This window comes from Carettochelys insculpta, chromosome 6 (genome assembly GCF_033958435.1).
Source record: "Carettochelys insculpta isolate YL-2023 chromosome 6, ASM3395843v1, whole genome shotgun sequence".
NCBI lineage: Eukaryota > Metazoa > Chordata > Testudines > Carettochelyidae > Carettochelys > Carettochelys insculpta.
The window spans coordinates 119,766,628-119,792,477 of NC_134142.1; the positions used below are offsets into that span (position 1 = coordinate 119,766,628).

The 25,850-nt window shown below is 50.8% G+C and overlaps 1 protein-coding gene across 5 annotated transcripts in view; it reads right to left on the reverse strand.

Moving 5' to 3' along the window:
• Positions 1 to 23,228: 23,228 nt before the first annotated feature.
• KDM2A (lysine demethylase 2A) overlaps positions 23,229 to 25,850 on the reverse strand; it is a 65,105-nt gene continuing 62,483 nt past the window's right edge. For all 5 annotated transcript variants that reach the window (XM_074998074.1, XM_074998073.1, XM_074998075.1 and 2 more), the window contains one exon: positions 23,229 to 25,674. In XM_074998074.1, coding sequence (XP_074854175.1) covers positions 25,493 to 25,674 — 182 coding nt within the window. In that variant the 3' untranslated portion in view covers positions 23,229 to 25,492. The remainder of the gene's footprint in view (positions 25,675 to 25,850) is intronic.

Below are 25,850 nucleotides of genomic sequence, written 5' to 3' on the forward strand. Positions count from 1 at the left end.
CACACACACACACCTCCTCTCCAGGTGCCCACATGCACACCCAGACACCCTCTCCTGCTACACACAAACACACTCACTCTCTCCTGCTAGCCACTTGGCCTGCACACCTGCAGGGGAGCAGTGGGGTGCTTCCGTAACCCACACCCCTGGGCATGGTTTGCTGTCCTGTGTAGTGGCACCCACCCCACTTACAGAGTGAGCAATAGCTGCCTTTTAGTTCACACTGTGCACAATCCTGCACTAAGCTCCAGAGGTCCCAGGTTCAAGACTGCCTGTGTGTGATTACATTTGTAGCCCCAGAGAGGCCCCCAGGCAGGGACTCCTACCCCATGAAAACTGGCAGCACCACTAGATCTTGTCCCCCCTTGAGCCTGATGTACGCAAAAAATGGCTAGGGAACAGTGGGGCAGCTTATTACCTGTATTCCCTGGAAGCTGAGTACTTGGGTGGCTGCCCAGGAGAGATGCATAGGCTGCCCAGCTGATTACCAGAGCAACCACCCCCGGCAGCCTGTGTTTCTACTGGGGGTGCACGTCTGCACCTGCCTTGGTGCATAGCAAAATTTATTCTGCCCATGGATGGAAAAAAATAGAGGGAACACACACCCCCTCTCCTGCTACACACACACAGACACATCCTCTCCCTGATATCGATCAAATATGTTACTCCACACACTCCTTTTCTTGGGCACAGGGCCTCTGGTATCTCCCCTCACATCCTGCAATCAGGAGCCCTGTGGGGCAGGGAGGGTGAGTCCTTATGTGTATGGACAGTGCCCAGAATCACTGCTCTGTGAGACCAGAGTCACAATAGATTCCTCTGTGCTTGGCATCTTTAAACCCAGGCTGGGGTCTTTCCCAGAGATGTAACTCCCGCACTGGGTCTGGGTTCAATGCCAGATGCAGGGGAAAGGGGAGTTCTCTGGCTCAGCTTATGAAGGGCATTAAACTACATCCTGGTTTCCCAAACTGAGGGGCGTGAAGAAATTCCCCGGGGGGCGCGAGGTGACCCAGTCCCCGCATCATTCTCCCCACCCAAAGAAAGAGCCAGCCTTCGCTTCCCTCTCTCAGCCCCTGCCATTTCAGGTGGGTGATCCCGCACAGCCACTATAAAAAGCAGGCAGCCGGTGAAGACCCATGTACAGTTAGCTGCCTTCTGCAAAGGAGAGTGAATGTGGGTTTTGGGGGGGAGGGGAAGGAGGATGGGGCTAGATGGGAGACTGGGGGTGCCTGGCTCGGATGAGGGGGATAGGGTAAGAGCAGGGGGTTGGTGGTGCCTGGCTTTGTGGGAGCGGAGGGGCTCTGGTGGGCAGCTCACAGGGCTTGCGATGCTCAGGTGGCTTGGGTTGGCAGCTGGTGCCCACAATGCGGGGCTCAGGCAGTTGGCGAGCAGGCGTCTGGCAGGCAGGTGGCTGGCCCCAGTAGCGTGGGCTCGGATGGCTCGCCCTGCTAGTGCAGAGCTTGGACAGCTTGGGCTGGTGGGTGGGCAGCTGGCCCTGGAAGCCTGGGGCTAGGGCAGGCGGCTGGCCCCGGTGGTGTGGGGCTTGGGCAGTGGCTCTGGCACCAGGTCTCAGGTGGGCAGGAGGCTGGCGGAGGCAGCTCTGGCAGCTGGCACAGGGCTCAGGCAGCTGGCCAACTGGGGCTGCACCAGGCACCCGCAAAGGAGCAAGTAAAACTATTTGTGCTTAATCATTTGCAAGATCAGGTGAGAAGTTCCATCAAGTAGGCCCAGAGCCCAATATAACACAAGTTGCATTTTATACCCGATTTCAGCTTTCGTATCCCTAGACATTTAATTTGTCTAACCCAGCATTTCCCAAACTTAAAACACTTGCATACCCCTTTCGGGACTCGGGCCTTACAGGTGTACCCCTTCTCCCAGTGCCGCCCCAGTGCTTATCTCCTGATTTTTAGTGATTTATTTTCTGCCACGTGCTCCTTGAAATCCTAGACTATGCAGCTTTTAGCAACACCATTGTGGCAACACAAGCCATGTCACTAAAGGGCAGGCATGTAAATGCTTTTTGTCAGCACTTTTGTGGATAAAATGCTTCCACCCCCTCCGAGTGGGGTTCCGTTGTCAACAGGAGACCTCTGCAGCTGACAAGCCATTTACATTGTCACTTGCTGCAGCAGCATAACTTTTGTCTGGAATGGGGTGTAAGCACCCAGAAATGACCAGTTTTCTCATTCATTGGCAGTGAGAAAAATCACCCTCCTGAGCGCAGCAGATTTCACCACAGTAACTTGCCAGTGTAGCCAAGCTCAGAGTTAAGCCTCTTGTAGGGGTGGTTTTCCTAAAGAGCTGGGGGAGCTATCTCCCAGCGCTGGCACCCTGACCTCGATGCCACGGCTGCACATTACTGCTGTAAGTGTAAATGAAGCCTTAGTAGCGCAGGGGAAGGCAGCTTAACAATGAGAAAGTTAAGGGGTGCTGGGATCACAGTTGAGAGTGGGGAGTAAAAATGTGATACCAGAGGGCACTTGGAGCTAGTGGAGAAAGATGGAACATGGTCCGCTGGCTGGAATTTGAAGCTAGCCAGACTCAGAAAGGAAATAAGGTGAAAACATTTAACCGTGAGGGTGATTAGCCAGTGGCGCAGCGTACAGCGAGTGGGGATGGCTTCTCCCGCACTGGCAAATCTTAAATTGCGATGTGATGTTTTTCTCTGCTTGTGTTCAAACCCGAATTACTTTGGGGAAGTTCTCTGGCCTATCTCATGCAAGAGGTCAGAGTACGTGATAGCTCTGTCCCTTTCAGACTTCAGGCCGGGGCTGGAATAGGAAGTTAGATGGGTATAGCAAGGTCACTCTGTGTGCAAAAATCCCCTCCCCCACCCAGCCCACCTGGTGTTATGCAGTTAAATTGCTCTAGCCCCCGGCGTGGACAGAGCTAGGAGAATTCTCATGTCGACCCAGCTCTCGGTGGTGGGGGGAATACCAAGGAGGACCCCTGTCTGTGTAAGTAGCCTCTTCACTGATGTGCAGCTGTGACACGGTTGCAGCCTGTTAAGTGTGGACAAACCCTGCCAATCTCTGATTTGCAAGGATAAGCTTTTTGCCAGCCTCTGTGAGGCTAACCACAAGAGTTCAAAACTTTTGAGTCAGCCTCTCTAAAACTCCGGTACAGGCCTAGGCCAACAGGCATTGCTTGGGTAAAATCTTTCAGCTTCAAGTGCTCAGAGCACATGCTCACCTCCAGGGGAATACCCACGGAGCCCACCCTTGAAAAAGAGACATTGCCATTTCAGTGCAATCATTCCTTTGTCTTTTTTTTTAGGTGTAGAAGCAAATTACTATCAAATCTTTCACAGATATATTCATTAGTTAGGTAAAAACAACTTTCACCATGGTCCTGAGGTCCCTGAAGTAAATAGAAACATGGATCAAGTAAAAAATCTGCACATAAATTATGAATAAAACTTTGATTTGAAAAGTTGCGAACAAGCTGTGCATGACTTAGTTTCCCAGAACCTTATACTCAGATAATAACTCCTGGGTTCTCATTTGCCTCCTCAGCTGGGCGTCCCTTGAACCACATTTTCAAGCTGTCCTGCCTAGGCCGGAGGGTTGGGCACGCTCAGGGATGGCAGAACCAGGGGCAGGGCTGTGGTGGGAGCACCCCAGCAATGGAGATACTGGGAGGCAGTGATGTTTCCACCCCATAGCATCTCACAGAGGCCAGAGTAGAGGAGGGTTCAGCTGCATTCCACACACTGGCAGCTGAGCAGTGATGAGAGTGGGGGCAGGAGAGGGGGTGGAGCGGCTACTGCCCCCCGCCCCCAGTGCATGAGCTCAGGAGGTGACACCTGGCTTGGGGGAGGGATAGGGCATATGTGCACCTGTTGCTGGGGTGCGGGCCAGGACAAGGCACCAGCAATTGAGAGGGAGAGCCAAGGGCCCACCCTGAGACCAGCAACAAGAACGAATGGACAGCCCTTCCCAGCCTAAAGCCAACTGCCTTTCAACTGACCCTCGCTCCAATCGCTGCAACCGCCCCCCCGTCAGATTTCCTCTGCACCAATGTTCCCATGAATTTTGTTTCCATCCATGGGTGGAATAAATTTTGTTATCTGCACCAAGGAATATGCAGACGCACACCACCCTAGAAACACATGCTGCTGGCTGTGGGTGCTCTGTTAATCTGTGGGGTGGCCAGCTAAGCACTCAGCTTACAGGGAACACTGCTCCACACCTCCATTTGCACGCAGTTTCTGTCCCTGTTCCCCACAACTTTCATTTGAGCAAAGCTGGGAGTGTCAAGTAAGTCCCATCATGGCTGGGGCTGGGGCTGGGGCTTGTGCAAGAACTGGCACTACTGTGTCATCCTTGCATCTGCAGCGTGACGCATCCTCTCAGACAGCTGAGCGCGGAGGTTTGTGTCAAACGGGTGATATCACTGGGGCTGGTTGCAAGTTTTCAGTCAGAAATGTTTTTTGGTGGCAAACTGAATTGGCAAATAAACGGCACGGTTAGTGAAAGGGGTCAGCTACTTCCCACAGAAAATTTACAATTTTTTTCATCCAAAAACCCAGCACCTGAAAAGAAAAATATTTTGATTTGGAAAGCCAGCCATGATGCCTCATGGGAGTTGTAATTTGGTTGTCTTATGTCCTTTTTTTCACCACTGGGCCAGGCACCTTGGGTAAACTACATCACCCACAATGCACCAATCTTAAGGGCTCCCATGATGCACTGGCCTCCCATTCCAGTCAGGCCTGACTGCCATGCATCATGGGAGATGTAGTCCAACCAGGAAACCTGGCTCATAGATTAAAGCGGGAGCACACTGCATTCAAACTACCACTCCCACAATGCCCATGGGCAGCATGTCTTAATTTTTATTTTTTTTCATTTTGTCAAAATTATCCAAAATCAAAAAAATAAGCAACACCCATCGCAGGATGTGTGTTTGTCTTCTAGTGCCCGCTGCTGGCCAAGTGTGGGGCTCCCTTCCTCAGTTTCATCTTCCCCAGGGTTTTCAGTTTCACCCAGAGTGTCACATGGCTCAGCCCTTGTAAAAAGTCCAGACCAGCTGGTGACTGGTGGTGTAGTTGATTTTGCCAGAAGCCAGTTACCTATGAAGAGCCACAGAGAGGTAGCCGTGTTACTCTGTACTCCAGCAAAACAAAGAAGCAGAATTATAGCACTTTAAAGACTAACAAAATCACTGACTAAATCATTTTGTTTAGCCTTTAAAGTGCTACGTTTCTGCTGCTTTCTTTAAGATCCAGGCAACCTGTGATGCTCACATTTTTCTGACCAGCTCTGACTCACCAGATAGGAATGCTGGGGCTTGTATTTTCAGACTGAGCTGCCACTTGTACAGGTGTGTGACTAGGAGGCTTGCCCCACTCTGGGCCTGCAAGGGTAAATTCTGTTTTTTGAGCAGAGAAGGCCACACACCCCCTCTGCTCTACGGAGCACACTCTGGCTGGAGCATTGGTATAAAAGGGAGCAGCTCAGCTCCTTCAGGGCTGATTGTTGAGGGGAGTGGTGTCTATGGGGTAGGTTCCAGTCTGGGACAGGCTCAGCTCCCCAGGCAGTGGAAGCGAGAGCTGCTGAGGCTCAGGAAGATGCCCCAGGAGCTTATGGGACCTGGGAGACAGTAAGTAGTTCAGGAAGTAGCTCTGGTGGACTAGTTGTTGTGCTGGGGGTGGCTGTGTGTTTGGGGTTCATTTCCTGCTGGCCCTGTGGGGAGAAAACTTGGCCCTGTCAGGGCCTGCCCCCCGCCCCGCCCCATCTGCCATGTGCCCTGAGGTGGCAGCCCTGTCCCTTGAACATGCAAATGCTACTGAGAAGGGCAGCCCCACCAACTCTGCCTGAAGGACTTTAGCCCCAGGTGGTGGTATCCCCAGACAAAGGCTGATTGCATGGACTCAGCTGCAGAGAGTAAGCCCCACCCTGCCCCCAGAGGGGATGGGGCCACACTCTGCTTGCAAAATCAGAGGGTTGGCCCTGTTGTCAGCAAGCAGCTGCTGGTGTTGGAAGCCTGTGTGTGTTGGGAAGCTGCCACCTGCCTGACTGGGAGTCAGACTGACCTAGAGTGGATTGGGAGCTCTCCCTGGGGTTGTACATTTCCAGAAGCATTAAAGGGCTGGCTCAGCTTTGCTCCTGCTTGTTCCATAGCATTTGCACCTGTATCTGCGATCCCCCCAGGATGGGATCAGCCATGAACTGTGCCCTGAGTGTTTATTCCCCCATGTCACTCCATTCTCAGGGCCAGGAGGACCGCCCCCTCTTCTGCAGTCTCCCAGCTGCCGCCTCCCAGCCCCAGCTGTGCATTTGAATCCTGGATCAGAGGGAAAGGTGCGGCAGACTCCTTAAGCCACCAGCTGTACGTGGACACAGTGAGAAACTTCACAGTGAAAATGCTGGTGAGAGAGCTCCTTTGTCTGGCCTGGCCGGCATGGCCCACGGAACACCTGTGTGGCTCCCGTTCCTGGGTCCTCTGTGACTTCAGCCCTGCTCCTGAAAAGTAGTCGGACACCGGGGATGTTATGTGAATAAAATGTGGCCACCCAGTGCAGTGTTCTGGGTTTGCAGTAAATCTTGTATGCAGTTGTACCTGGTGAGGTGTCCGTGGAAAGCTTATAATAGGCTGGTTACGATGATGCCATTTGAATGCATGCATCGTTTTTGGATGTGATGTTCTGAGCATTGGCTATATACTCGTATGTCAAACATTTTGCTGCTGGGAGACACCAGCAGACTGTTTCTCTGGCTGGTTGTGAAGGGACGAATCAGGTTTAGTGGAGGAACGTGACTGGCCATGGGCATTGGAAGGTACCAGTCAGGTCAGCTCTCCTATGACCGTTCAGATGAGCATCCGAGAATGGCTTCTGCTTGTAAAGAGCTGAGTTGTGCATGGAAAGGTGATTTGCTCACATGACAAACTCCCTCTGGCAGCTGTACTTTTCCACAGCAAGAAGAATGGAATCCCCTCCATGTGGCAGAGATCATCTCTAAGGTCCTGGGAACGCCTCTGTTTTGACTTCAATCCTGCTGCTTAGCTCTGGAGGATCTTTGCTATGAACTGAAGCTCTGAACAAAGAACTGAGTCACCCATCCAAGCTGCAGAGGTACCCCAGGGACTTGACTTAAGCTGGCAATTTACCCCAGGGCTGCTACAAGACAAGCTTGACCAAAAACATTGTAATGCAATGATTTAACTCACCCTTTTTTATGAATAAGACTTTAGATTCTGAAGGACTGGAAAGGATGTGCCTTTAAGATTGGCGTTTCCAGTTGACCTGGACACATGGCTGGTCCTGGGGGATCAGAAGAACCTTTCGATCTGATGAAATTGGACAGATCAGAGGTGATGACAACCATGACTAGAGAAGTGGAGCATCTGAGGGATTTTCTTGTGTGACTTTTCAGTAGCTCGTGTGGTCACCAAGTGTATCCTCACACACCCACTAGGTGCAGATGACTTGCAGAGACTGAGAGCCGTGCTAGTCTAGAGACTATCAAAACAAAACGGTCAAGTAGCACTTTAAAGGCTAACAAAATAATTTTAGATGATGAGCTCTCGTGGGATGCACCCACTTCTTCAGACCATAGCCAGGCCAGACCAGGCTCTATATTTAAGGCACAGAGAACCAAAAATAGTAACCAAAGTGAACAAATAGGGGAAAAAAATCTAGGTGAGCAAATCAGAGTAGGGGGCAGAAATGGGGTGAGTCAAGAATTAGATTAAGCCAAGTATGCAAATGAGCCCCTATAATGACCCAGAAAATTCCCATCCCGGTTCAAACTACGTGTTAATGTGTCGAATTTGGATATAAGAGTTCAGCAGCCTCTCTTTCCAATCTGTTGTGAAAATTCCTCTTCAGTCAGATGCAAACTCTTAAGTCATTAACAGAATGGCCCACTCCATAAAAATGCTGGCTGACGGGTTTGTGGATCAGGAGTGTTTTAATGTCTGTCTTGTGCCCATTAACTCTTTGTCTAAGGGAGTTGGAAGTCTGTCCGATATACAAAGCATCTGGGCATTGTTGGCACATGATGGCATATATGATGTTAGTTGAGGAACATGAGAATGTGCCTGTGATTCTGTGACTAACCTGGTTCAGTCCAGTGATTGGTTCGCTCCAGAATAGATATGTGGATAAAGCTGGCATGGGGCTTTGCTGCAAGGAAAAGTTCCAGGACTGGTGTTCCTGCTGCATAGACTGTGGGTGAGAATCCTCATAAGGTTGGGAGGTTGTCTGTAGGGTCCTAGTTACCAAACAGCGTGGCTCCTGGGCCAAGCATAAACCCAGTCAGGCTGGGGGATAATCATTCCCTCACCCAGCACAGGGGCAACAGGCCTGTGGGACTGACCCTCAAACCTCCAGCCCTGGGGTTCTGGGCGTGGTCTGCTCCCCCTGTAACTGACACACCGGTTCCCCATGCTCAACACCCCCAGCCCATCCCTCACGGGGAATCCTCTGTTTGCCCCACTATTCCTCACTTTACTGCCCCTCTCATCATTCATGCCTGCAGCTGCCTCCCCCACCTGCTGACCTCTCAGCTCAGCCTAGCCTGTTCTCCCCTTCCAGCTCACCCCTGGTACCCCCGCCTGGCCCCAGCAAACCCTGCCCTGGAGCAGTGCTGCCTGCTGGGCTCCTTAGCTGCGTGGGGCAGCTGAAGTGCTGGCAAGTCAGGGCAGGGAATTGCCAGCCCACCAAGCTCCCAATGGAGCTGCAGGGTCAGGCTGTGCTTGGGGCCAGGCTCAAGGTATGGGGGCACCAGCAGAATCCCTGATCATTTCCATCCCTGCTGGGGGGAACAGGGAGTCCTTGGAGTCCCAGCTGGGGGCTGCCCCCTCCCAGCCACCTCATCTGCCTGTAGTTACAGCAGCCTGTGGCAGGGTCTGCCCTGCTACGTGGCCTGAGCTGGCAGATTGGGAAGGGAGGAACCTCACGCCCACATCCCCATCACCTCCATGGAGTAGTCATGGTCCAGGCCAACATCAAAACACCAGTGGTGGGGCGGGGCGGGGCAGGGCAGGGGGGCGGCCATGCAGAGGCTGTCGGTCACTGTCCTTTAATGCTAGGGAGCCCATCTGTCCTGTTTTGGCTGGGATGGCCCCCTATTTCAGGCACCAGGAAGGCATCCTAATTTATTTTAGCAAAGGGGCTAATTGCCCCTTATTTGTGTGGAGAAGCTGCTGCCCAGCTCTGGGGGAGCCAGGAGCTAGCCCGATGCTGCTGCCTGGCTCCCGGCAACTTGAGGGAGCTGGACCAGTGTGGCTGTGCCTGGTTCCTGGCTTCCCCCTGGCTCAGGGGAGCCAAGAGAAGCAGCAGCGTGGCGAGGTCCCTGGCTGGGCCAGAACCCTCTTCCTGGTGCCCCAAGGCATGGGGCAGCCAGGGAGCACCCCAGCAGGGTGGCAGCCCCACAGGACAGGCACTGCCTGTGGACGGTGACCATCTGTCCCACTTTGGCCAGGACCATCCCCTATTTCAGATGCCAGAAGGCATCTCCTCACCCTCAGAGTGTCCCCCATTTAGCCTAGGGACATAGGGTTGCCCTATTTAATGCTATTCAAGCAACTGCTTTTTCACACCTCTAAAGTTTTCAGGGAAATCCCAAGCTGTCTGCACGGGAAACTGCCAGATCCAGGGTCTTGGCCCATCGGTTCAATTTCCCCCGGAGCGCACAGGCAATTCCAGAGTGTGGCCATGCAGCAGAAATAGCTGTAGCTGCATTGTAAAAGCAGCAGTTCCTAAATACTAAGTATACTACAGTTATTTGCAGCCTATGATCCAGCCCCTGGAGCTCTCCATTGTGCTGGGCTGAGTCCCAGGCAGCATATGGTGCCTGGTAAATGAGAGAGACAAAGCTGGGATGTGAGCTGTTGGGAAGTTTGTCTGTGTCAGTATCTGTCTTAAAAGTTCCCCCTTTGGGATTCCCTAGCGTAGGCCTGGGAAGTAGAGGCACAGGGGGTGCTGCAGCAGCTGAAAGTTTTGCACCCAGCTAACCTGGGCAGGGCACCTGACCCCTTTCAGTTCCTGGCCTCCAGGGCCAGCTCTGCCCCAGGCTGTGCTGACCCCCCACATTCCCCTGACCTTGCCCTGGCACCGCAAGCCCTGACATGGGTTCCCCTGGCCCCCAAGGTGATGCTGCAGATTCCATCCTGGCCAGGTGGGCTCTGCTGAACCTTCCATAGGTCCCTCCCACAGGGCCCACCAGCCCTGCCTGGGATTGGCCAGGCCCCCAGGAGTCCCACTCACTGTCCCAGGGCTCTGCCATTGCCCATAGCTATGACCCCAGCCTGAGGGTTGTCAGTGCCTCCAGCAAGAGCTGCCCTTCCTAGCAATGGCATCTGGGCCTCAGGTGGTTGCAGCCTGATCTGAATGGGTCTAAAGGGGGAAGAGAGAGGAGTACAGCAGCCCCTCTGCCCTAGAGCAGGACAGCAAGGAGGGAAGCTGCTGGCCCATTTCAGATTCCAGGCTCTCAGGGGATCCAGGGAAGAGCCCCTTTGTCACCAACTCTGCTGCACTGCCTCTCTCTGCACCTACACATGTGAAATTACAACCCCTACCCTCAGTGAGCTTCAGCACCAGCCCAGTGCCCTGACCAAGCACCACCCCAGCAGACCTGGGGCTGTAAGAGGTTCTCCAACAGGCTTCCCTCTATTGTTTTCCAGCTGAGGGCAGAACACACTCCTGATAGAAACACATCATCAGTGACTGGTACTGGGAACGCTCTGCTAACCAGCCGGGCAGCCCCTGAAACTCTGCTGAGCATCTGCCCCCATGCTCAGCTGTCAGTGAACACTGTTCTCCAGCCACAGTGGCATTTCTGCTAAGTGCTGGAGGTCCCCAGGGAAGAGGTAGGGGCGAGTGACCTCTTCTCTTTCCAGAGGTCTGGTCCAAGCCCCCTTGTGGGAGTTCAGTGAGGTGCCCAGCCCTTGGGAAGCAGTGGGGAGGAGATGTAGACAAACCAGGGCTGTGGAATGCCACATTCCAGGCACACACCAAACCCGTGTGTGTGTGTGTCTCAGGGGGTACCAGACTCCAGGGACCAGTCCTGCAGCACTCTACGACCCAGGCAGCTCATAAGGGCCACCCTTACCGCAGAAGGCCAAGTCCCTCCCGTTCTGAGTGGGGGGCAAAAGCAGAGCTGGACTCGGAGCGGTGCTGGCCACTGCCCATAAAGCTCTGAGCCTCAAAAGGGGTGTGGCGGTGGCCACCTCTGGCTGCCAGTCCCTGGGGGATAAGGTGCAGAAGAGGAGGGAAGGCCATCTCCTGGCTGGAGAGCTGGTTAGAAGACTGGGAATAAATAGTCACCTTTGAGAAGGAAGCCAGGTAACTAATGGTAGCAGGCAGGGGGAGTGTACTGGGAGTGAGCCGATTGAGCATATACCTGAACTGATGTGCAGAAAGGCAAAACAGGGCAGGGGCCAAATCTGCAACTGATACAGAACTGCTCAGGCTAGTCCAGTCCAAAGCCGACTGCAAAGAGGTGCCAGAGGGATCTCACACAACTAGGTGATTTATCCCCGTGGATCCACACAAAGGAACGTGCATTGGAAAACAAGCCCAGCCCTACATATAAAACAGGGTCTAAATCAGCTGTACTCACTCAAGAATGATCTTGGAGCCAGTTCCCTGAAAACAGCCACAGCCTGTGCAGTGGGAGGCAAAATAAAAAAAATTTGGAAATCATTGAGAAAGGGACAGAGATTAAGACAGAAAATATAGTAGCACTCCCACATCTTGAATACTGCATGCAGCTTCAGAAAAGGGCAACAGAAGTTATTAGCAAAAACAACAAGTTGTCCTGAGGCCCCTTATAGACTAACAGATTTGTTGGCGCATCAGCTTGTGTGAGCAAAGAGCCACTTTGTGGATCTTTGCTCCCAAAAGCTGATGCTCCAAAAATATCTCATAGTCTATAATGTGCCACTGCACTTCTTGTTTTTGTGGATACAAACTAACATTTATCCAGGGGGGCAGCTAAGTTACTGGGGGTATGAAACAGCTTCTGGGTGAGGCGAGAGTAATAGGACTAGCTTGGGGAGGAGATGGACTACAGGGGAAGGTGCTAGAGGTGTATAGAATGATTACTGTGGAGAAAATAAACCACAAAAAGTTATTTACTCCTTTACAGAATGCAAGAATTAGGGGGTCACCTGGTGAAATTAACAGGTAGCAAGTTTAAAACACACCCAGGGAAGCAGTTCTTCACAAAGCCCACAATCAACATCAGAGCATGATGGGAAGCCAGGACTGTAACAGGGTTCAAAAAAGAAATAGATGAATTCACAGAAGATAGGTCCATCAGTGGTGGTTAGCCAGGATGGGCAGGGCTGGTGTCCCTCACCGGTTTGTTGGGGGCTGGGACATGGTGATGGATCCCTCGGTGATCAGCTGTTCTGTTCATTCTTTCTGGGACACCTGCCACTAGCCCCTGTCAGCAAACAGGATACTGAGCTAGATGGACCCTGGGCTAACCCAGTATGGCTGGGCTGAAGAGCAGAGGAGCCTGAATACACCTTTGGGGATCTTGGCTTAAGTGGCCCAGGAGTCCACATCAGACTGGTGTGTTGGCCTCTGTCCTTCTGAGGCATTTCAGCAGGTGAGGGCTGCCCTGGCATCCCCCTCCACTCAACCTCCCTAAGCTCCCCTTCAGACAAGGGCACCCCAAAGACTGGGCTCCTGCTCAGCCACTTACTGCTGCAACCTCACTCTCCACAATGGCAGATGTGGGAGCTGGAGCCTGTTTCTGGAGGACAAGGTAATCTGGACCTGGGGCCCACGAATCCCCCAGCCTTGGCAGAAGGCTCTCGCCCTGCCCAGCACTTGGGAACATACACGGTGCTGCAGAGACCACCACAGGCTGGAAAGAAAAGGTGAGTGAGAGCAGCTCCTTGGAGACTGGCCTAAACCGGCTCCTTATTGACTTAAACTAAGCTGATTGGCACATGGCTAAAGCCTCTTCTCAAAGGGATTAACCCAGCACCACTAACTTCTGGCAGTTTTCTCCTGAAGCCAAGTTCTAACTCTCAGAGGGATTTCCAAGGTGCTAAGAGCTGGGCCAAGTTCAAGGCTTCCTTCATTTCCAGACAAACTCTTCCTGGAGGACTCTGTGCCCGCAAGGAATCTCATCATCCTGCAAGGTCCTCCTCCAATCTGAGGTGCTGTGCAGCACAGGCAGAAACAGTGACCCTTGGATTGACCCCAGAGTAGTTTCCTTCTCCTCCTCTTCATCACCACCACCACCCACCGTCCTCTCTACTCGCTCTCATCACTTGTGCCCACTGCGCCCTGTGAGCTGAGCACTTGGGTGGCCTCCCAGGAACGATTCAGGAGCTGCCCAGCCAATTAGCAGAGCGCCCACAGCCGGCCGGGTGTGTTTCCATGGGTAGTGCACATCCACACATGCCTGTGCGCACACCACATTTATTTGACACATGGGTGGAAAAAAAATTAGAGGGCCCAGTGCTCACACCTCTGGGAATTTGGGCTGGCCAGTGCCACCAGGGACTCATCAGCACCAGCCAGCGGCTTACTGTCTCCTAGAGAGTCTGGGTTTGTTAGGTCATGTCGACGGTGGGGCTTTCATCCGTCACAGTTGTCTGTCCAACACAGCTGCTCCCTTGCCTCGTTTTTCGAGGTGCGGCTCACACCTGGCAGGGGGCAGGTGAGGAGCAGTTCAATGCCACTCTCTGCCTTTGGTTCTATCCACACTCCTTGTGGTTCTGAGGCCGGTGCCCCTTTCAAAGGGTCTCCAACAGTTGCAGGTTAGCATCTAGAACAGCACAAGCGCCTTAAAGCTGGCAGGGCACATATCTTCTAGTGATTTCAGGGGGTGTTGGCAACCTAATAGCTTCAAGATTTGGGCTTGAACGGTTCAACTTTATTAAAGGCCAAGTGAGGAGCAGAGGAAAGAGCAGCTGATACGGTGGAACGAGAGGCAGGTCATAACGCAAGAACAGCCACGCTGGGTCAGACCCATGGTCCAGCTAGCCAAGTGTCCTGTCTTCCGACAGCGGCCAATGCCAGGTGCCCCAGAAGGACCCAAATGATCCAGCCTGTTACCCTGTTACCCATTCCCAGGTCACCCAGGCTCCTGTCACCTGCTGCTCAGCCTGCCAACAGGCCATTGCTAAAGGTGGCTTGGGGGTGACTCACCCGAGACACTTTAAAGGGCCTTGATGTAATTTCAGACCCCACCCTGCAGCTGGGCGCCCACCAACCAGGCTCCCTTCAGAGATAGATCAAATTGGGCATCTGAAAGAGTCACATGGGGAAATTTCAGCCCGACAGGAGGAAATCAGCAGGTGACGGGAGCCTGCTGTGGGTAGGCAGAGACCCCAGGAAAGGGGGCAGAGAGAAAGTTGCTTAGGCTAGGAAAGAGGGTGCGGGGAAGTGACAGGCAGCCAGGGTGGGAAGCAGGACATGCTGCTGCAGTGCCTTTGCAGGGCAGAGAAAGTGAAAGAAAAAATCTCTCTGCTGGGCGGGGGTGGATAGTGTAGAGGAAAAGGAGGAACATGGGCTAGAGGTGGAGCAGGACACAGGCTGCGTGAAAAGGGGGTGGGCCACAAGACATGGCAGGGAGGTGGCCCACAGCCTGGGTTCTCCTGACAGTCTCTGTGAGCAGGGAAGAGCAGATGCACAAGGGGAGGCTGCAGGGGGACAGGGAGCATTTCGCACGCCTGCAAGGACACTAGAGACCAAGTCCAAGAAGAAACTGACAACCTCATAGCTGAGTGTCTCGTATCTGAAGCACCCAGTGCTGGGCTGCAGAGTACAATCAGGCCACTAGCAGAAGCCGGAAGTGGAGGGTGGGGCTGTCCCTGCCCAGCAGCCCCTGGCTTTAACACCTTCAGCTGGTGTTAGCTAGCCCGGAAAATGTGTCCCCATTCAACAGTGAGCAGAGCTGCGACAGTTCTCAGAAGGGATCTACACACCCCACCCCTTTGCTCACTGCCAGGGTTACACTGCCATCACTCGACCATGTAGGGAAAGAGCAGCTCCCATGCAGCAGCTGTCACTGTCACGTTGCTCAATTTCCTTATACCTATAGGATAGGGAAGGGCGACCCAGCTTAACAGAGCCAAGGTCTTGCAGGGAAAGAGCACACCTATGGCAGTTACATGCAGCAGATTCCATTTCAGTGGAGTTGTTTGCAGCTTTCTCCCCTCTTCAGTCCATGCACATCTTCCTGTTCTTGTTTCTAGCAAGAGGCCGCTGTACGCCTGACAGGCGTAGATCCTACTTCCCCTCGAGTTAGCCCAGGGTCAGAAGGCCAGCTCCATCTCCGTCATTCAGACGGCTTCACAGGCGGGCCTTTTACTCTCCAGCGTTTGTCCCAGCTTGCAAGCAGCAGAGTCAAGAAGTGGGACCTTGCATTTAGCACACTGGATTTTCAGGGGATGAACTGGAGCTCATACCACGAAGCAGAGGAGCACGAGTCCCTGTGATCGAAGTACAGATGACAGTTTCCCCTGCAAAAGAATAAGGAACCAGACACAGCCAGGCTGCTTGCCCAAGATGGGATATTAAACCAAGGCTGAAATGGAAGCAAACTGGCAACCAAACAGAAAGGAAAAGGCCCTGGGAAAAGGCGAATGAATGTTTGTAAAAGGAAACATGCTGCAGAGAAAGCAAAGCTCACCAGTAAACAAAGCAGGGAATTAAGTTACAAAATATCTAGGCTGTTTTTAAAGCGACTCCCCAAGGAAAAGGTAACTATTAATAGAGTCTGCTTAAAACAACCATTGAGGAATAGCCATGCAACAGGGAGACCAAAAGCATCCAGATCTGGGGCTTAAGCTCATGTGGAATGGTTACTACTTTTATGTAGCTCTCAGAAGCCCTGCACGCAAAAGGGAGACAGGACTGAAAAGGACAGGTTACAGAGCAGGTGAGTGGCGGAGCTAGAAATAGCTCTCACCTGGTTTTCAGTTCAGGGAGTCCTCTGCCAAACCATATCCCTCTGTAGAGGATGAGCTGGTGGATTTACCATGCCTCTGAAACACAGTCACAAGGCCAGGAAGAACCAAAGGACCCAAAGTAGCCCTATCAAGAGCACAAGCTTTACAAAACATCGCAACATATGGCAGAATCTCCACCACTCTGAAACTTTCAATAAAAAAAGAGCATCCATGGCCCCAAGATCCTTCTGGGCTGGAGCCTGGAATCCTTAGAGGACACCATCTCCGGCCTCGTGGCACCCATTCCTTCTGGCCGTACAAAACAATTACCACCGCTCAATTTAACTTCTTCCCAGCAATCTATATAAATTAAGTGCATAAAGCAGTTAGCACACTGTAAAGGGGAAAAATGGGCTTGTGTGTCATAGACATAGCCTGAAATATTAGTTAGAATAAAAACTGAACGCTCCTTTTTCCAGGGGATTTGGCATTGCAGCGTAGTCGTGCCTAAGGACAACTGGAGAAGGGGGACATTGTGGCAGGCCTGGTCTAAAGCAGTGTTTCTTAAACTTTTTGGGACCGGGTAACACCAAACAATATTTTTAATGCAGAACACTTATAAAAATTTTCTTTAAAATAATTGTCAGACAAAAAACCTCAATCAAACAGCAACATCTACAGCAAACCAAAATGAAGTCATTTAAGCTGGTATCATAGCCATGAAGTAGTAACCGTGTATCTAGTTTTAACAACAAAATATAGACCATCAGCCTATGATATCAAAAAAGTGTCAGACGCTTGCGGCACACCCGTGTTCCGCTGACCACAGTTTAAGGAACACCAGTATAAAGAATAATAGTGCTTCTTTTGTAGAGCCTACAAGCTACATGGGCACAGACGAGAGATAGACAGAGGAGAGAACAGAAGGGTGCACGGTGACCAGCCAGTCCTTTGGGTGGGGGCTATTAGGATCAGGATTAACTCGGGTAGGATGGGACACTGAAGGGCCAGGAACATGGAAGCAGGTGGAGAAGGCTGAAATAAAAGCAGCCAAGGGGCACAGAAGTCAGTCTGGGGCCATCATCCATGTCCCACGGCTTCTGCTAGGGCTGGGTGCCGCTGCTTCAGCTTGGAATGCCCCTTTACCCAAATCAAGTCCACATAGCTAGTTAAAGCATGTTACACCCACTAGCATGTAGGACAGCAACAAAGGTCCTCTGCTTGTCTGTCTATGGCCATTTTCTCCAGTGTGTCTCAGCCGTAGTTCATTCTCTTCGTGTCTGCCTCAACAGCGCGCCGCCAGGTTGTCTTGGGCCTCCCACATTTCCATTGTCCTTCAGGCCTCCAGTGAAGCACTATCTTTACAATGGCCTCTGCCTCCCCTTTCATCAGGTGCCCTATCCATCTCCAGCAGCTTCTCATGGTGACAGTGGTGATGTCCTCCTGGTGGCATCGCGGGAGCAGGTCATGGCTGGAGCTTGTCTTCAGCCAAAAGATGTGAAGTACCTTGCGAAGGTGAGTGGTCTGAAAGGCTGAGAGCTTGGTATGGATGCTACCGTGTAGATCTCCATACCCGGTTCATACTTCTGAGGACATTTCTGGCCTTGCTTAGTCTGCTCTGGATGTCGTTCTTGGTGCCTCTCTGATGGCGGATGATGCTGCCTCAGTACATGAAGCTGTCTGTGCTGGGTAAGTCTGCATCATCTGTCTTGATTGGTGCTGGTGAATCTATGTTGAGTCTCAGTCTCTGGGTTAACTCTTAGTCCAACCTGGTGTCCAAAGGTCCATAGGTGGTTGTGTCTTTTCCTGCATGCGTTGATGGGTGTGGAAAAGCAACGTAAGAACATCTGCAAAGTCAAGGTCTTCCAATGTGTATTGGGTGTACATATTTTTCAAATCAAGTCCACAACACTCAGGTTAATTCATCCAGCAGGAATGGGGAATCAGCTGCACCTCTGTCTCCAGAGGAGGTGCTGGTGTGGTTCCACCTGCTGCACCACCTCCCCCAGACTGCACACAGCAACCTACACACCTCGCAATTCTGCTTCTGAAATGGACACTGCAGCAGCAAGGCAGTGAGAGGCCTAGAAGAGAAAGGATTTTTACTGCCCTGGCTTAAAAGATGGCTTAACCTCCTTGCCTGAGTCAGAGGAAAGATTTTGGGCAAGCTCAGCATCCCTGCCCTTTCAAATACACAAGCTTAGTAACCTCCCCTGTTAAGTCCCCAGGCCTCTAAAAACTCTTCAACAACCTTGTCTTCTCATACTCCTGACATCCTGAAGAAACAAGCTTCTTCAGACACCGCCTTAACCAGAAAGCTGGAATGAGAAAGGAGGTTAAGAGGAAGAAAATAAATCTGTGAAGAGCTTATGGAACCAAGCAACAGCAGTAGTCCAACAACACTGCATCAGAGCCACTCGTTTGCTTGAGAATTTCCAGCCTCACATTGTTCATGGCTGATTTAGCAACTTGTTCTTGCATCATCACTGTCCTTTAGCTTCAGCTGCTCTTCTCCTGTACTGATGTTTACACCCCTGTGTGTTCAGAGACAGCAATCACTTTGTCTCCCTTTCCCCTCAACACCTTTATTTTGCCAGGCTAAACAAGACAAACTCGTCCTCCTTTGGTAAGGCACACCCCTATCTTCAGCAAAAGAGATGGATGATACTTCAAGTCTTTCCCTCTGAGATTTCTGAAAGGTGAACTCCAAGCAGGAATAAGTGTGCAGACTGCTCAGAAAAGCCCAAGGGACAGAAGTTAAATACGTACAGAGCAGTTTCAACAGCCTTAGTGAGACCCAACACTGCTCCTGCAGGTTGTTCAGGTGACTGAGAAGGCAGATGACCTTGTGGACTGGCACTGGTGACAGCCCTCAATGATGCTGCGCAAAGGTAATGCTTTTTGAAGTGGCAAGCGACTCAGGGTCCAGGCTCCTTTTCCAAGGTGATTTAGACACCTCGGACTAAATCCCCATGGACTTTTGAAAGCATTCTTTTGTCACTTGCCATGGTTGGGCCCACTTTCCCATCTCATGGCTTTGTCTCTTCTGATGAAGCTCTCTGGAGGAATTGTCAGCATGAACGAGACAAGGAGTTCTGATATCACTGAGTATCTTCATCATTCACCTAGAGAGCGCAATGCACAAGATCAAGAAAGAGGAAGAAGGAATATTTGTGCATGGGATAAGAATTAACAACTTGAGGTTCACAGATGATATAGTTATTGTTGAGGAAGATGAGAAGCTAGCGAGAATGGTGCAGGTATTAAATGAGGAAGGGAAGTGGTACAGACTGATTATGAGCATCAATAAAAACAAAAAATTATATTTGGAGATAAGGAACTAGGAAGGAAGATCAGCATAGAGGGGATGGAACTAGAGAATGTAGAGAAGTTCACATATCTGGGGAGCAACATAACATGAGCTAGACTGTGAGAAGGAAATAGTGACTAGAATAGTGAGAGCAACAGCGAGTACGAAGGCGATGGATAAGATCTGGAAAAGCAAAGCAACTAGCTTAAAAAACGAAGCTGAGCGTCTTGAAAATGTGTGTATTCAGCAAAATGTTGTACAGATGTGAGACGGGTGATAACGAAAGATTTTAAGAGAATAATATTGGCATTTAGGAGTTGTTACAAAAAGATCCTGAGAATAGGATGGATGCAGAAAATCACCAATGAAGAATTATATAGAATGATACAGCCAAAAGAGAACCTACTGCAGAAGGTTATATAATGCAAATTACAGCTACTTGGGCATATTTGCAGAACAAAGAACCAAAAATCAAGAGCCTGGGATTCGGCACAATGGATGGCTCGAACAGGAGAGGCAGACCCCACAGAGAATGGGTACATACAGTAGATTGTAGATTAGCTTCGCACCAGAAACTAAGCCACTCCACACTGGACAGGAAAGGATGGAAGGAAATAGGGAGAGGTGTCAGACACTAATGGGCGCTGAGCCCATGGTTGTTGATTATGAGGATCTGCAGCACTTTGTGCAACGGGGCCCCTCCATACACGCAAGCAGCCTGACTCACCTTAGCATTCAGAACAGGGAACTGGCTGCTTCCAAATAGAAAAGGCTTTAGGCAAGGACTCCCTGGGGCAGAAAATGCGTCTGGATTTGTGTCTAGCAAGTACAGCTAGATAGTAACTATCCAGAACAAGGATGTTAAAACATGTACATAAAAAGGGAAGGGCTAAAACCATCTCACTTTCATTGGAACAAGTGATGATTTAGACTCTAGGGCTGGGTCACAGAGCATCTTTCTGCAGTGTTTGTTCAGCACCTAATGCCCAGGGGTCCCTGGCCTCATGACTTGTGGGTCCTAAGTGCCACTGCAATACATGATCTAGTGAATAGACGGAGTTAGCGATTTCTCACTTTTCAATGTCTCAGTTCCCACTGGCCCCTTCCGAGGGATCCTAGGCCTGTAGCCATCACAACCAAGTTTTACTCCATGATGGTGTTAGACGGGTCAGTCTTAATATACAGATGAGTGCAATGGGCAGTGAGATTACTCTTAGTCGAGGCTAACATGAAAACAAAGCCCAGGTAAGGAAAATTCCAATACAAAAAAAAAGCTTGTTTTTTCAGGATGTCGGGGGTCTGCGGAGACAAGGTTGGCAGGAAAGTTCAGACACCGTCTTAACCAGAAAGCTAGAATGCAGGAAGTTAAGAGGAAGAAAATAAATCTGAAGAGCTTGTGGAACCAAGCAGCAGTAGTTCGACAAAACCATGGTCAGGGCCACCTGTTTGCTTGCAAATTTCCAGTCTCTTTGTTCATGGCTGGTTTAGTGACTTGTTCTTGCATCATCATCACTGTCCTTTAGCTTCAACAGCTCCTCTCCCATACTGATGTTTACACCCTGATGTGTTCAGAGACAGCAAACACTGTCTCCCTTTCCCCTCACCATCTTTGTTTTGCCAGGCTAAAGGAGATAAACTCTTCAGCCTCCTTTCGTAAGGCACATCCCTAATCATGCTAGAAGCCCTTGTCTGCACCTGGTCCTGTTTGAGTTCATCTGTTCGGAACTTGGATGACCAGAACTGTGTGTAGCACTCCAGAGACCTTTCAGAGTATTCATTCTTTTCTCTTGACTGGAAGGCTCTTTCCGGCTTCATCCTAGTCACATTTGACTCCCACAGCCACAGCAGCCAGTTGGCTCTTAGTCACCTTGTGACCAAGGCCTTTCTTCTTCTGCCATCTCCAACCTGAGCTTATAGCAGCTATTAGTGTGCAATCTTGAACTGTGTATTACAACATTTCATCCCATTGCTATTACTTTAGTCCTCCAGGTCATTCAATCCTTCTTGTATAATATTCCAGTCTTCCTTTCTCAAAGTCTGTTGACTTTGTCTCTACAGCATTCTCCAGCTTTACATTCCAAGCTCATCATTTCAAAGCCCTTCCCAACACTTGGGCATGAGTGTATGGCCACACTGTTAAGCCTGGTTTAAGTTGTATTGGCAAGAAAAAGGCAAGGTAAAGGACCTGTCCAGTCACAGATCTTAAAACGGATCACCGTGATCATCTAGCCTCACCTGTGTTACACAGGACAGAGACCTGCTCCAAAATAACGTTTGCATAAATGACAGCCGAGCGGGGGAGAAAAAAAAAAGGCCAATCTTGAGTTAAAAACTGTCAGTCATGGACACTGTTCCCTGTCAGCTAAGCATTTGGGCAGCTACCCAGGAGACAACTGGGTGCTGCCCAGCTGATTAGAAGAGTATCCAGAGCAGCCCACAGCTGGCAGCTTGTGTTTCTATTTCTGGTGCACATGCCACCGGGCACATCATTTATTCCACTCATGGATAGGAGAAGTTAGAGAAAACAGTAAATGATGCTAAAAATTGGTGCAATACACCAGCTAGGAAAGGTAGAGAGATCTGAGCTGAACATTAGAGTGTCAAGGGCAACAGGAAGATACTCAGTGGGGGTAGCAGAGAACTTTGTAATAGGACATGGCAGCAGAGATCAGTGAAAAATAGAGGCTCAGCCTGATTCCAGAATAGCTCCCACATGCAGAGTGACTGTTTAAGGCCAGAGGGCACTATCCACCATGTACAGCTTGATCTCCTGTGTATCAAGACTAATAGATAAGCATCCAGCGCAATAACTGCAATTAAAAGCATGGAATCCCTCACAAGCTACACTATTCCATGCCTCAGCCAAAGACCAGGGCAGAAACTCGAAAATACAAACATGCAAGGAAACCAATGCCCTCGAAGAGCATGAAGGGTGCAGACAAAGTTGAGGGGAACGGAGTGTCAAAGCTGGCTTAACAAGGAGATAAAGAGTAGGGACACATTTAGCTGTAAAGCAATATGCCAGCAGAGAGATCTTTCAACCTGTGAATCCAGACTCCTGGGAGGTGGCAGAGTTTTTAAATCAGATAGCAGTCGCATTTGGATCTTTCTAGTTCCGCCCACCTGCACCACAAGACACTTTCCTGCTTCAATGGCTGTTTACATTCAGCAAATTGCAGCTCTGCTTCTCTGCGAAAAACCCCATCAAACAAGCTCCAGAAAGGCTTTTCTTCAGTGAAACCCAAAGCTATAAAGGAACAGGTGAAAGGAGCCAATGTACAGAGCCTTCTAATGCAAACAAAGGTCTTGTGGGATTAAAAGTACCTATAGGAGTCAAAAGATAACCTGCAGTACAACATACGTTCACGTGTTTCATCTTTTCCTTCTTTACAAGAACCTGAAGACCCTAATCCTAGTGCTAGAAGGGGTCTGACAAGTGAACCACATTAATAGAAACAGAGCTAAATATGCACAATGCATCACCTGGAATGACTGTTCTACTTCTCTGGTCACCTGAAGGCCGGCAGGATGACAGCAGTGAAACCAAGAATCTGAGTGGACTGCTGGCTGGAGTTCAGCTACCCCTGCTGGGCCGCCCTACTCCCATACAAATCACATGCAGACCCGATGCAATGTTTTCTTTAAACTTTTATTCCAAAAATCCACCCCCAAGAAACAAAATATTTCCCTTCAGAGGCTGGTATCTTCCCCTCCCTCCCCCACAAACATCTCTCCTTTCCTGTGGTAATATGTTATGAGCAAAGATTCTCTAAAACCAGTATTGGAGAAGGCTGAGAAAATAAAAACAAAAACAAAACCAAAAAAAATTCCAACTAGCTCCCCCTCCCTTGGCCCCCCTGTAATAATCCCCAACCCAAAGAGCATAAGACTTGTTTTCGTTTACCCTTAATGCTTACATTTAATTTTAAAGCACAGATGTTGGAGATGGACTCTAAATCGCCAACAAAAATATATATTTACAATATTTCTCTGGGGGGGGGGAGGGGGAAGAACACAAGAACACAACCAAAACCCTTTAAACCAATAGTGACTTTCTTTAGGGAGTTTTATTTAGGGGAGCAGGGTTTGTTTTTAATCACTAAGTGATTTCATATATATATATATTTCTTCTCTCCTTTGTGGATTTTCATCCCTTGCCCTCCAAGGTGGTGGCCAGTTACAGAAACAAGTCTCACACCTTTAATTGTTAAGTCTCTGAAGCCACAGGCTTAGTGGAGGGCGTGTGAGAAGGCTGTGGGACAGCGAACTTAAAAGATCGACCATTTCCCTTCACCCATCCATCAGCTCGACTCCTCCTCCTGCCTACCATGGACACCCCTGGTGCATTGATCCATTGTAGCTCAGCGCTGAATGCCTATGTGACAATAGCTAAGATGCTTTTGTTTTTCAAACTGAAAAGCCAGCCCAAAAATCTTCAGGGCTGGAGGGTCCCCCAGGTTGGATGCACTTAAATCTCCTGCTTATAGCTTCCCCTGCCGTCCTTTAAAAAAAAAAAAAAAAAAAAAAGTAGTTTGATTTTTCTGTTTTCCACAGGAGTGACCAAAACCAAAATGACAGAAAGCTTCCACTCTAGGTTGCTGATGACAAAGTGGGCTGCTTTTTTTCTTTTTGTCCAAAAACTCTAATCGATGGCAGCAAAACTCCCATGTACCGAGGCACTGCGGAATTCATCACCCTTGCACGTTCCAGTCAGCAAGCAAGCAGGCTCAGATATGGAGGCTGGGGGGGAGGGGGAAGCGCAGTGCCTGAGCCCCCACTGGGGGTGCAGTGGATCTAAACAAAGACATCTACCACCCCCAGCCAACACTGCAACAGCAGAAGTCATTGGTGCCAGAGCATTCGGAGCCAGCAGGCCGTGGGGAGAGCTGAAGGGGCGACAGCTGCTTCTGCCTCCCTTATTGCTTTTGAAGCAGCGAGGGTGCATCTGGTCGATTCTCCTTTGAGGTTTCACAACCACTCGTCCCTCCCCCATGTTCCTGCTGCTTAGAGAGTTCCTCTCCCACTGCAAGGCCGAGAGGGGCTGGGGGAAGGCGTGGCAGGCTGGTTTTGTGCTATCAGTATGCTCAGAAAGAGGGGATTTGGGGGGCAGGAGGAGGGGAGGAAGAGAGCAGAGTGCAAACTGTGCATTAAACATCAACAAGCTCAGTCGGGGAGCATCCAATCACTCAGGGGAGGGGGGGGAGAATAACAATGACCCAAAATAAGATTCCAACCTTTCTTTTTAAAGTGCAAAAAGCTCTCTGCTGCCCAAGAGAGAAGGTTCTTTGGACCGACCATTCATTGCAAAGGAAAAGTGGCAGCTAAAGGGGTAGGGGGATGGGGACATTCATGCCCGTCTCCACATCTCCCAGTTCAAGAGCCGACAGCTACACGGTAGGTGGCAGGATGGAGAAGCATCCTCTCCTTGGGCTGCATCATCCCAAGAGTGCTGTGATACCACCCTGCCTGAAGGAGGTGGGGAGAGCATGTAGCCCTCCCTGTGCAGGATCTAGAAACCCCTCTGGATGCCTTCTGAGTCCTCCCTGAGCTCTGATGGACCCAGCCCCTGCAGACACCCATTCCCATGGGGGTGTGGACACACCATGCTCCAAGCAAGCCAGCGCTGCTCTGGAGGGGATACTTGGTTAGCCATGGAAGAGACACCTCACCTTGAGAGCCTACCACCATGGGGCTCTCACCCCCTACATGCAAGCAGCCAGCCCAGCACATCAGCAGGAGGCAACGCCTGGGCACTTTTGCTAGGCAAGGCCAAGAGAAGGAAGAGTGTCAAGGGCAGAGATGTGGCATGCGTGTGAAGTATGGCAAGCTACAGGGCCCACAGCGACACATGGCAGCAGCTGGAGAGCCTGGGCATGTTTGTTTCATCCCACTTGCTCCAATTCCTATTCTGGGGGCAGGGCGCTCCCCCTGCCCATGCTAAGCAGGAAGTGAAATCTCTTTTGGGGTGCCAATGGGGGAAGAAAAGAGGGGCCCATTCTCTGTGTAGACACTTCTGCACAACCTCAGACAGAGCAGCCAGGCTGTAGAGCCAGCTCTCCCTGGCCACTGCCCATTCTTCTCTGCTATGCGCCAGCCTGACCATACCCCTTTCCCCTGCTGAAGTCCCAGGAAGGAGGGAAGGGGAGGAGAGACAGTGGAGTCGGGCTGGCTGCTGCCCTGCCTGCAGAGGTGGGTGACAGAGGAGTGCAGGATGCCAGCCTCGCAGCAGGTCAGGGCTGGGGAGGAGGAGCAGCTCTCCATGAGGGGTGGGCTGGGATCTTTCCTTGCCCTCAGTCTGCCTGGGGTGAGTCTCTAGCTGATTTTCTGGATCAGCTTCTCGTCAGACAGGCAGTAGAGGCTACTGATGGACAGGTCTGAGATGAAGTGCTCACAGGCCTTGCGGGTGATCTGCTTGCAGCCTCGCAGGTCAATCAGGGTGAGGTTGGAGATGCGTCGCAGGTACAGCAAGGACTGGTCAGTCAGCTTATTGCAACCTGAGCAGAGAAGGAGGAAGGAAATTTACAGCAAAGCTCCCACTACCTGCCACACATGGGGCGGCACACCCCACAGGAAGCTGGGACAAGTTTGGGCTGGGGCAGCTGACTGAGAACACGGAGTAAATCAGGAGAAGGCAAAAATATATTGAGGTTTATACAGAATAGGAAAACAG